The 12,286-nt window shown below is 36.9% G+C and overlaps 1 protein-coding gene across 2 annotated transcripts in view; it reads right to left on the bottom strand.

The window, feature by feature from the left end:
- Positions 1 to 12,286, bottom strand: part of BIRC6 (baculoviral IAP repeat containing 6) — a 222,930-nt gene that overhangs the window by 176,503 nt on the left and 34,141 nt on the right. For both annotated transcript variants that reach the window (XM_021697618.2, XM_044918838.1), the window contains exons 4-6: positions 6,080 to 6,273; positions 3,271 to 3,382; positions 1,408 to 1,490 (exon numbers count right to left, since the gene is read on the bottom strand). In XM_021697618.2, the coding sequence (XP_021553293.2) occupies positions 1,408 to 1,490; positions 3,271 to 3,382; positions 6,080 to 6,273 (389 nt within the window). The remainder of the gene's footprint in view (positions 1 to 1,407; positions 1,491 to 3,270; positions 3,383 to 6,079; positions 6,274 to 12,286) is intronic.

The raw sequence follows: 12,286 nt of genomic DNA, 5'->3' as shown, positions 1-12,286 counted from the left end.
GTGCTCATTTTATTTTTTAAAAACTTCAATCTCCCTCCAAAGTAGCTCTATCAACTCCCACCATCAAAATATGAGAGTCCCATTGTCCACCTGCAAGTCTTCCTTCTTTTCCCACTTACAGATTCAGGAGGTACCTAGGCTCAGCTTCCCAACTCTCTTCAATCCTGTTCCCTCCTATCCATTTAGAACACTGTGTCCTCAAAGCCCTCAGAGATACTACCAATTGCTTAAATTTGAGGAATCCTGAATCCTGGGGCAAGAAGAAATAGAATCCTCAATTCCCTCACCATGTCAAGAAAAGATAGGTTTTGACAGCCCAAACTGAATATGTGAATCAATTTCCTCCCCCAAAAATATTTATGAACAAAGTTACATTCTATAACGTCAAGGTATAATTTTTTAGGGACGGCTGAAATAACTGAGATCAGCCTGAGAAATTAAAAAATACATGTTAAAATGGTTTCTATATTATATAAATAGTTTCAAGGAGAAAAGACTGAGTTCCAAACAGAACCTTAACCTAAACTGGAAACCGCACACGTTCAACTCTCAGTCCACAGATAGATGCAACTTCAATTTTTCATACAGTAAACCGCACTGCAAGCTGGAATCCATATGTACACTCCAATAGGCTTTAGCTAGTTCACCCTATTCACAACAGCTGATTAACACTGAGAGACCTCAAACTAATTTTACAAACCAAATCCTTGCTCCATCACTAATTAGTCATATGCCCTTTGGCAAATTTTATTTTCTTTATTTACAATAGGATAATAATTCCTATCCCTCCTATAAAATGAAGATAGTAATGCCTATTTCATAGGGTTAATATGAGAATTAAATGAGTTAAAAATATATAAAGTACTTAGGATGGTACCTGTTAAGTAGAACTATATAAATATTTGCTCTTATTATTACTATTTCTATTAATAAGGCCTGTTATTTGTAAAAATTAGGTTTCAATACACGATCTCTAATGTTTAACCAAGTTCTAAACTTTCATCCATTAGAATTCAAAATTACCACAGACTCCCTGAAATTACTTCGAAGTTAAAAAAGTAAAATCATAAGGCTCTGCTCTGTGGATTCCCTACCGACAGGTTGCCTGCAACTGACCAAGATTAAACTGCTGAAGTTAACCATGTTGTATCAACTTATTTATCATAGCCTTCTGGTTCAGGGCCTACATCTATTCTTTGGCACTTCTCCCATGTAGATTTTAGGAAGTCAAGACCTTAGTTACTATATGCCAAGTGATGTGACAGAGCATAGACAGTGCTATTTCATTCTCTTAGGACAAAGGCAAAAATACAGATGGAAAAAGGCAAGAATATGAAAAACAGAAAATTTAGAAGCCTACTTATAGGATTAACTTAGCCTATTACATTCAGAAAAATTAGAACTCACCAAGGTTCATCAGTAGGTTCCCAACAAACGAGACATACACTACAAGTAAAACACATGGCTCTATCATCTCCAGATGAGGCAGGCTGCAAATTTATAAAGACAGAAAAGGTTAATATTAAAATAACCTTTTAATAAAAACTCTTCTAAAAACGTTCATAATCTTAGGTAAAAAGCACAGAGGAAAAGACAATTCGCCTATACACTGATTCCAAAAATACAGTGAATGCCCAAATGTTTAAAAATTTACTACTTTATTTGAAAAACTGTGTTTCGTCAAAAAATGAGCACTAAATCAAACATGGAGGCACACACATACTCAATCTCTAATAGCATCTTCTAACTGCATTACTGAAGTATCTGAAATAGTTAAATATATAAGGAAATAGAGTGTAACATATTTTATTATTAAAAACTGAATATCATACAACCACACAAGAAAGGCCAAGTAAAAAGGAAAAGCAAACTAGAGAACCTAATTCATGTAATATTCTTTAATCACACAGGACAAAATGTCATATATATAAAATAATACATCAAAATCTGAACTAAAATATAGCTCTGAAAACAAACACTAATATTTTTGAAGACTTACTCTACTTAGCACCTACTATGCATATAGATGTAAATTCATTTATATTTTTTAAAATTAAGAATAATTGGTCCTTAACACAGGCAGAAGATTCTAGAAAATCTGTGACTTGATCTCTTCGCAAAGATGGAATACAAGGAACAATAATTCAACAGAAAAAATACCAAGGCATCACTTCACAGAGACTGTTTTAGGAAATGACACCAAATAGCAATGAAGATAAATTATCAGGAAAAATGGTCCATATTCAAACTTTAAGTTACAAAATAATTTCAGTAATACTAGTATCAGCCAGCCTCCAAACTAATCTATCTTTAACTGGAAATCTGAAAGACTGTAAAATAGTCAAATATAGATGAATTTCTGATTTAATTTTAGTTGAGATATTCTGAACACTTCAAGATAACTAAGGAATAATCACTCTTCAGACTCTTTACAATAGTTACTTCAATGTATTTCAAAGTTTAGTTGAATTCTAAAATTAAGTAAGCATGCTTTATGTAAACTGACATGTATTAAATTGCTTAGATTCTTTAGCAGTGGTAAGCCATTCTACGCTACCCAGTTTAAGCCTCCTTTAATTAGTAATTATGCCCATCTGAAGTCATTTTTCTTAATTTCCCTCTACTTTAGCTCAGTGAACCTCTCTATAATGTCCCACTCTCGTCTTTTTGTCACACGAATCCCTATTCTGTACACTTTCCTCTTTTCCTACATAAATCTATTTTCCTTGACTAATCATTCCTCTTTCTGTGCAATTTCTTAATCAGTTCTTCAAAGTATATCTTCAGGTTGCACTGTACCACCCTCAATGCTGCTTCTACAGTTATATAGATGTATGTGGGTAATTTATATCCCAATCAAAATTAGAGTTTCCGGAGTAACTGCAATGTGTTACTTTTGTTGCATTACCCTCAGTATCTACTATTCTGTTAGGAATGTAGAAATCAAGAAGTGAAAATAAACACACATCCAAAGAGAACACTTTTCAAAAAGCAAATCTGAAGAATACTGCCTGGCTTCTGGAGGAAAATAGATATGAAGCATTAACTCAGTTGACTTGTAACAACTATTTTTTTTCCTTTTTGTACACAATACATAATATAGGAAATAGTATTCAAAGGTACAAGAAAAAAACAAAACTCACACAAATGCATACACACAAGCACACAGTGAGGTTGCATAAAGCAAGTTCTTGAGAAAGTATTAAATATTGATGATTTTACTGAAGACTACAAAAGCTGAAAAAAAAATGTTTTTTGAGTCTTTTTTACCTGATGGTAAAATCCAGCTTGAGCCATGGGATCCGGCTGTGCCCATCGATAGCCTACATGAGGCCATGAGGTAAATGTCTCCCGTCTGTTAGCTTCACTATACATCAGCGATCTACAAGTAAACATACTTTATGTAATCGAAATTAGGCATCCTACTGAAGGAAAATTTTACTGGATTATCAACAAAAACTGGGAATGGTCTAACGACCAAGTTCAAATGTGTATTTTAAACTAAAAATGATCGCTTTTAGGAATTTCCCTTAAACACTATAGGGAAAAAGAAACCTGATTGATGGCTACAACTGATAATTTTAGGGGTAGATTAAATTAACGAATGTTACATAATTACCAAGCAGAAAACACAAAATCTAGAGACATAAAGACAGAGAGTCATATGCTTTCATCATGTCCCAAGTTTGCATAAATGGCTAAAACCACAACCAAAGTGGTTTTATCTCAACCATGTCAAGAAAGTATTTTCCAGTTTAATTTTTTTTTTTTTTTTAAGTAGAAAGCTATTTTCTTTCTGTTCTTTCTCCAGAGAAATCCTTTTCTAGGAAAGCTGTACTCTCCAGGGAACTATAAAAATAGAAAATCTTCATACATGTTTTCATATTAAAGTATATTAGCTCACTGAGTAAACCTATAACCTAGAGTATTTTTTAAATGAGTTGCTTTTTTAAAAAAATTTTTTTTAATTTACTTTTTTAAGTAAGCTCTATGCCCAACGTGGGGCTATGACGCCAAGATCAAGAGCCGCATGCTCTACCAACTGAGCCAGTCAGGCACCCAATCTAAAGTATTATTTTAAAGAATGATACCAAATTTAGAAACAGTCCAAATGGCTTCAAGAAAGAAAGGACTGGTGAGCAAAGGTTACTCTTCTTAACACAAAAGTGCAAATGACAACATGAAGGAAGGAAGGAAAAAAAAAAAAGAAAGTGGTAAAGGTCATCACAGTGAGACCAGAAAAATACTTTTCTCTAAATTCTTCCCTAAATTAGTACATAATTTCCTATAATACTGCTAGTGAGCTTATTAGGTTTAACTCATAGTTGTGTTCTGGTTTGAAAAAAACAAAGTTGGATTAGAAAAGCCTTATCATTTACACGCTATAGATGTCTTCAGGATCTGTGTCAGACAGAAAACCACCCACTTACTTATATTACCAAACAGAAGAGCAATAGCATCTAACAGACCCTAACTCAAACCTCCAACAGACCTAAGTTCATGAACGTCCTCATAAGTTCCTACATTCATTCTTAATGAAACAATTACCACAGACTACATCAAAATTAGTATTTTGAGACATTTAAACACCTCCAGAAACACAATATCCTATCCAGTGAGTGAATTTCCTAAAATAGACATTCACCACAGATTACACAGATTTCTTTAGAAACCCAGCTACTATTTGCAAAGAAAATAGCTCTGAAGGGCTATTTTATAATCTCAAGATAGGCATAGCTCTAGGAAAAGAAATACTTATTCCAGGTACATTTTTCCCCCTCTCCAGACATCTTCTAAGGAATATTTTAATGATAACCACACCCCGTTATCACCCGGTAGATTAAAAATTATAGTCTACATTTGCCCAAGAGACAAGACAATGCAGTGTTACTACAGAATATTAAAACCCTTCCCAAATGTTAACACAACCAATAGAAGTTATTTACATAAAAACAGAATCACTCAACAACAAAAAATAGGCAACTGATCAAGCAAAAGTCTCAGTTTACCAAGAGCTAAGCTAGTAAGTATCGCAAACTAATATAAGAGCCACACTTAATAGAAGTTAATATATTCAGTAGGGGCTTTGCTAACATCAGCCTGTACTATTTATAAATGTACTTTAGAAAAAAAGCATAGGAAGTTATAATTCACATCTAGTGAAAATGTGAAATGCTACATGGGAAGGCAAATGTGAACTTACCAAAACTGCTAAATTTAATATTTCATTACAGCATTTCTAAACTTTATACTTTTGGTAAGAATCTGATGTTATGGGTCAACTGGGTGGCTCAGATGGTTAAGCATCTGCCTTCAGCTCAGGTCATGATCTCCTGATCCTGGGACTGAGCCCCCAGCTCAATGGGGAGTCGGCTTCTTCCTCTCCCTCTGCCTCTCCCCCCGCTCATGCTCGCTCTCTCTCTCAAAATGAATAAATAAAATCTTAAAAAAAAAACAAATCTAATATTATTTCAAACGACAAATCATTTTTTAAATGAACATATTACTATTGGCTTTTTTACAAAGTTTTATACAAAGCAAGACCTCAACGAATCTCTACTGAAGAAAAAAACGGTTGAGGTATGATTTCTGTAATACACTGTTTAAATCCAGGGCAGGCAGCATAAAAATCTTAATTCAAAATTGCCCTAATTGATTTTTTAACTCTTTTCCTTTTTTAAGTAGAAAATAATATATGGCTCTTATACATAGGTTCTGGCATAGCTTTTCAATTTATGAAAATTCATCTCAAAGGTCACAAAATTTCATCAAGACAAAATAATTCTTACCTATTGAATAATTATATTTTCACGTAGACTCAAATATTTACTAAATATGGAGCTGGAATTTTCAAAACAGTTTTATGACCCCTTTAAATACCTTCCAAGCACCAAGAGAAATTGTTTAACAGCACTTCAAGTACTAATTCACTTCATTATTTTTATGAGAATCTGAATGGTTTTCCAAAATACTCTGAAATACGTTTTGAATCATAATTAAATTTTTGTTATTTTTGGTTAATCCAAAAACCTAATCAATTCAATTCCACTGTAACATCTCTTTATAAGCAAGGTTATACCTGTCCACAGAACGGCCTGGCCCCACTCCAAGTTCTGGACGAGCACTAGGTAAGAGGTAAGACAATCTGTCCATCACTGAGGATGCCACAGGTAAGGCAGCAACATTTTGATTTATTTTCTTGAGTTCATTCACAATGGCACTGGCAATGGACTTCAACACATGATGAGGAAGATGAAATGTAACTGTGGCCCACTGAAATAAATTGGGAGTGTAAGCAAAGGAAAATGTACTCAACAGTTTAAACCAAAACTGTAACTTACACATTATAAAATAAAGAACTATTCATCAGTCTCAAGTTCGTTTACTCCATTAATTCATCATTTAAAGCAGGCTCTTACAATTATTTAAAAAAATGAAACTTCAATTAGAAGAAGATACCTTAAAACCTGATGGTAGCACATCTTCTTACATATGTATCAACAATTTAGGATAACAAAAATCATCCATTATTTTTCATATTCCTCCAGCACATTTACAACATTAAGCACAAACCAGGCACTCTCTGTTCATAAGAATGTACTCGTACAGTGTAGTGATACTGTACATATGCGTAGGCATATGAGGATTTACTTCAGTTTAGCAGACTCCTAATGTATTTATTGTTGTCACTATACACAGAGTAATGAAAAGCACAGATCTTGTCATCACAGACTTGGATTCCAAGACCATCTTTACCATCAACTACGTGACCCTGGTCAAATTAATTTCATTCTCCCGCTTCTGCAATATGAGGAAAAACGAATACCTACTCACACAATGTTCTTATGAAAATTCAAGTGAGAACTGGTACAATGTTTAATACAGTAAGCATTCAATAAATATTAACTACAATTATTTAACATTAAAATTATTTTAAAAGTTAGAAAGCAAAGATGCTAAGTATTATTCTTCTGGAGAAATAAAGTCTATAAAATAGTTTCATTTCTATATCCTTCCCTGCTCACCCTATGATTTCCATTCTGTCTAGTACATTCTAGGCAGCCTACTAAATTATAACTTAACCATCTAACTAGAAAAACTTTTGGACAGAAACACGACTTGAATTGCTAGAGAGAGAGAAAGCGATAGAGACAAAGAAAATGAAAGCCTCTTATTTTGTTCCTAGAACTAACCCATTCATAGATCCAGAGCCCCTTACCTGAATCCCCTTGAGACAGGGCACTACAATAATGCCCCATCATACACTGTAAATCGTACTCCAAACATTCCCCAAAGGTCCCTGCAGACATGCACTACTAGCGTCACTGTCCACTGGGAAATGGAAAATATTGTGATCTTTCAGGCTTTACAAAGTAGCAGCACTGAACTGATGTAAAACATCACTGTGGTCCACTAGTGAAAGTAGGGACTTATGATGGTCAAATGGTTAATAGAGTTCTGGCCCAAAGTTATTTCCGTGAGCTCTGTGGATCCCTGTACCTATCTTGTAGTTATTTGTCCAGTTCCCAAAAGTGTAACTGGAAGAGATATAAAACAGGCAACCAGAAAAATTTCCACATTGTTTCTCTAGTCCTCTTTAAGAACTATTAAAGGAAGAAGGGCCAAGTGGAAACCCCTAGAATTTCCATTCTCTACAAACCCACTAAACCAGAGCAAAACCACATTCCTGAGGAAATTTATGAGATTCACACCACTATAAGAGATCTAAAAAATACAGGAGAATTCAAACTATCTCACCTTCATTTAACTGGCCTGTTTGGCCTATGCAAAACATAAAAGGATCTGAAAGAAAAACTGGATTATAAACTATCAGGTGACTTCAATTGCAGCTGCTATTCCAGGTATCTTTACTAAAGCAAATCAACAAGTCCCTTGATATCTGGTAGGCAATTACAGTTCTGTGAAATACTTTTTTTTATACTAATTTTTTAAAAAGATTTTATTTACTTATTTTGACAGAGAGAGAGAACACAAGCAGGGGGGGTGGGAGAGGGAGAAGCAGGCTTCCCGCGGAGCAGGGAGCGCGACGCTGGGCTTGACCCCAGGACCCTGGGATCATGACCTGAGCTGAAGGCAGACGCTTAACAACTGAGCCACCCAGGTGCCCCTCTATACTAATTTTTAAGAACCATCCAAAAGTAGACTGCTTTTATCTGGCAGTAACAATCAATCTTCAGTCCTACCCTGGAACTATTGCTCATGTTCTTTACCATATCTAGTCTGTAGAAATCTTTATCAACTTAATATCCGCAGCTCACCACACTGGTCTACTACATCATGCTGTAACACACTGTAACATCACGCTGGCTGGTCCAGATGAGGAGGAAGTAGCAAGGAGCTTACACGCCTTACTAAGACACAGCAAGCCAGAGAGGATCAATAATGCCCAGAAAAACTCAGACTACAACCGTTGTTAAGTTCCTGGAAGTCCAGTGGTCTGAGCATGTCAGGGTATTTCCTCCAACATGAAAGACAAGTTGCTACAACTTATAAAAGCAAATAGTGAAAAAGAGGCACAATGCTTGGTGGGCCTAATTGGATTCTGGACCCACTATCCGACATATTTCAATGTGCTACTCTAACTCAATTATCAAAGAATATAGGCACAGAACAAGAAGCTCTGCAGCAGGTCCTGGCTGAACCACAAGACGTCCTGCCACTTTTACCACTGAGCATATACAATGACACTGGAAGTGTGTACAGCAAGTAAAGATGCTGAAAGGCCTGTCTGGCAAGCTGAACTGGGACAATCACTAGCACAGTGCTAGGGTAAAGCCACAACCTCCCCTGTAAATAACTGTTCTTTTCAGAACAGTTTCTGGCTTCTCAATCCCTGACAGAAATTCATACCAATCCATGAAATAATTGTGTGATCAGAGGCCCCTGGGGGTTCAGTTGGTTAAGCATCTAACTCCTGATTTCGGCTCAGGTCACATGACCTCAGGATCATGAGATTGAGCCTCGCCTTGGCCCCGCACTCAGTAGGGAGTCTGCTTGAGATGCACTCTCTCCCTCTCCTTCTGCCCCTCCCCCCTCTCTAAAATAAACAAATCTTAAAAAAAAAAGTGCCTGTGTGATCAGAGCTGTCCATCGTAAACTATATGTTGTATGACACACCAAACCATAATACTGGGAACAAAAGACAAGTCTCTTTTCATTGAGTGGTTTACAAGAGATCAGTCTTGAGAAAGTCCAAAAGGCCAGTTTTGGACAAGCTGAATAAGCAAGTAACTCAGACTTCTACAATACTTACTCTCGTTATAATCCCTCCTTCTCATTCTACATTGATGGCTTCACAGAGAACTCCTTACGAGGTAATTGTGGAAGAAAACCCTTGGCTCTGATGTACAGATGGTTCTGCACATCAGGCTGGTACCACCCTAAAGTGATGGCTGCAACATTACAACCCCAATCAGGACAGCGGGGAAGGTAAATCTCAGTGGGCAGAACTTCAACCAGTATATGAGGCTGTGCTCTTTGTCTGGATTGAGAATTGTCCATAAGTGAAGATCCTCACTGATAAACAGACAGTAGCTAATGTTTTGGCTGGATGGTCAGGCATTTGGAAAGATCAGGACTGCAGTCAAGGGTAAAGGTGTAAGGACAGACCTCTCAAAATAAACAGACTGGGAAAATATTTATGAGGCACACAAATGCTCATCAAAAGACATCTACTTCAGAGGAAATGGACAAATTATACACATTGTATGAATGTCACTTACCCTCTCTCCATAGCCACTCCCAACGCTTTGCTCAATGGACCTGTATGCAAAGTGCCATGGCAACAAAGATGGAGATAATACAGGTCCAACAACACAAACATCCCCTCACTAAGACTAACTAGGCTACAGCTTTTACTGATTGCCTAATCTACCAATAGCAGATACCAAAGCTGAGCCACCAATATCACACCATTTTCCAGGGGGAATAGCCAGCTATCTGATTACAAGTTGATTATACTGGATTCCTTCAGCCATGGATTGGGCATCAACTTGTATTCACTATAATAAATATGTGTTCTAGATATGCATTTACTTGTTCTACCTAAAATGCTTCTGCCATACTATTAAACCCCTGCCTATGGACTAAGAGAACGGCTTATGCACTATCATGGTATTCCACACAACTTTGCTTCTGACCAAGAAAGCACTTCAAAGCAAAAAACAAAACTAAACAAAACAAACAAGAAAAACACAGCAATGGGCTCCTGCCCATGAAACTGAGTGGTCTTACCATGTCATCATCCAGAAGGAGCTGGCCTGACAAAAAAAAAGTGTAGTGCCCTATCAAAGTCTCATTTTCAATACTAATTGGAAGAGAGGTTCTACCTTATAGGATGATGAATATGCTTAGAATCAAAACAAAACAACAACAAAAAACACCTAACAATTTCTCCTAATAGGGTCGCTATTACACTTAATACCCCATTCGAAGATTTTTTTCAAGCATTAAGCTCTAGGGGTCCTACATCCCAAGGGAGGAGTGTTCCACCAGGAGTACAATGGTTCCATTGAATTATGGGTTGAGACTGCTACCCAGCAATATTGGGCTCCTCTTGTCACTGAATCATCAGGCAAAGAAGGCAGTTATTCAGCTGACTGGTATGATTAAAACTGACAAGGGGAAACTGGATTGATGCTAACTAATAGGGACAAGGAGAACTTAATTAGAAACCAAGAGGGGCGACTGGGTGGCTCGGTTGGTTAAGTGTCTGCCTTCGGCTCAGGTCATAATCTGCTTCTCCCTCTCCCTCTGCCCCCCTCCCTGCTTGTGTGCGTGCGCTCTCTCTCTCAAATAAATAAAATCTTAAAAAAAAAAAGAAAGAAAGAAAGAAACCAAGAGATCCTTTAGGGTGCCTCTAAGTCCTTCCATGTCCAATAGTAAAAGTGAATAGGTGATTACAAAAACTAAAACAGCATCACTGAGGGTGTAAATCCTGCAAAAGTGAAGACTTGAGTGGGTCACTCCACCATGCAAAGACAACTGACAGCTGAAATGCTAAGGACAAATATGAAATAGGTAGTAGAGGGAGGTTGTAACTATCAAGTATATCCTCTTGACCATTAAAGACCTGAGGGATATAGCAGCTATGAATATTTTCTTCCCTTCTTATTACACATGATGGATGGATGTAGATTCACATCCAGATACACAGATGCAGACAGACATATAGACCTATTTTATGCAAGAATTCTGGATGTAGTTAGTCTTTAGGTAGCACAGTTTTATTACCTAAACAGTTGAGACCTAAAAATAACTAAATTTTAGTAGTTAGTATCACCTAGGGATAGGTAAAATATCTATTGGAACTTTGTGTCTCTCAACTTTGGGGATGGGGAGAGGGAATCTTCATGTGTAAAAAGTAAAAACATAGTATTTTTGTTGTATTAAAAGTTCAAATATGCACAGAAAGTATGTATGGAGATGCTGAGTAGCCAAAGAGTACACTGTGCCAATTATGAAACTATTATCTGTCAGTTCCAAACTGACCTGACCCTTTATTTCTCTTCCCTATCATCTTAAGGCTGGAACTCTGCAAACTGCATTTCTTCTTTCCCAGCCAGATTCCTGGCTGTAAGGTTCTGACAAAAGGAATACAGGATGGAAATTGGAAAGCATGATGAGGGTGGAAAAGACTTCCCCCGGCTATTACTTGTCACTGCTGTCAACGCTGATTCAGCACAGGACCTGGTGGCAGCAGTTGATTCTTCTAGTCTTCCGCGTTTTGTTTACTTAGCATTCCCAGAACCAGTCTCATAGAGCTCCTCAGAGGTAATAACACGAGCCAAGCAGCACCTCTCTTCAGAGATCCATGTCTCAGCTCCTCAAGCTCTGATCTCCAAGCTCCTGAGGTACCAGCTGGACAGCAGCTCCTCCTGAGAAGCCTGGATCCCAGACCCACAGAGCCTATTCTCTAAATCTGTAGGTGCTGACCACCCTAAGCTCCTGTTCCTTCAGACCTAGGTGATGGCGGCTTCCCGGGGTTACTATCCATATGCTTCCTCAAGGCTTCCTTTCCACTTCTTCAGTTCTCAAACACATGTTAAAATCAATTCCTGACGATAAATTCTCTTCGTTGGAATGCATAGTATGGTTTCTGTTTTACTAAATAAAATGTTCCATCAATGGGATAAAGTTAATAATATTATGGTAAATCTATATTAAAAAATTCAGTATTAGGAAGGATGCAGCTGAACTGAGAATTAATAGGAAAAATACTCAAAGATACATTCTTAAGTGAAAAAAAGCAAGGTATATGCTATAG

This window comes from Neomonachus schauinslandi, chromosome 10 (genome assembly GCF_002201575.2).
Source record: "Neomonachus schauinslandi chromosome 10, ASM220157v2, whole genome shotgun sequence".
Classification (NCBI taxonomy): Eukaryota; Metazoa; Chordata; class Mammalia; order Carnivora; family Phocidae; genus Neomonachus; species Neomonachus schauinslandi.
This window is presented reverse-complemented; position numbering and strand designations above follow the sequence as displayed.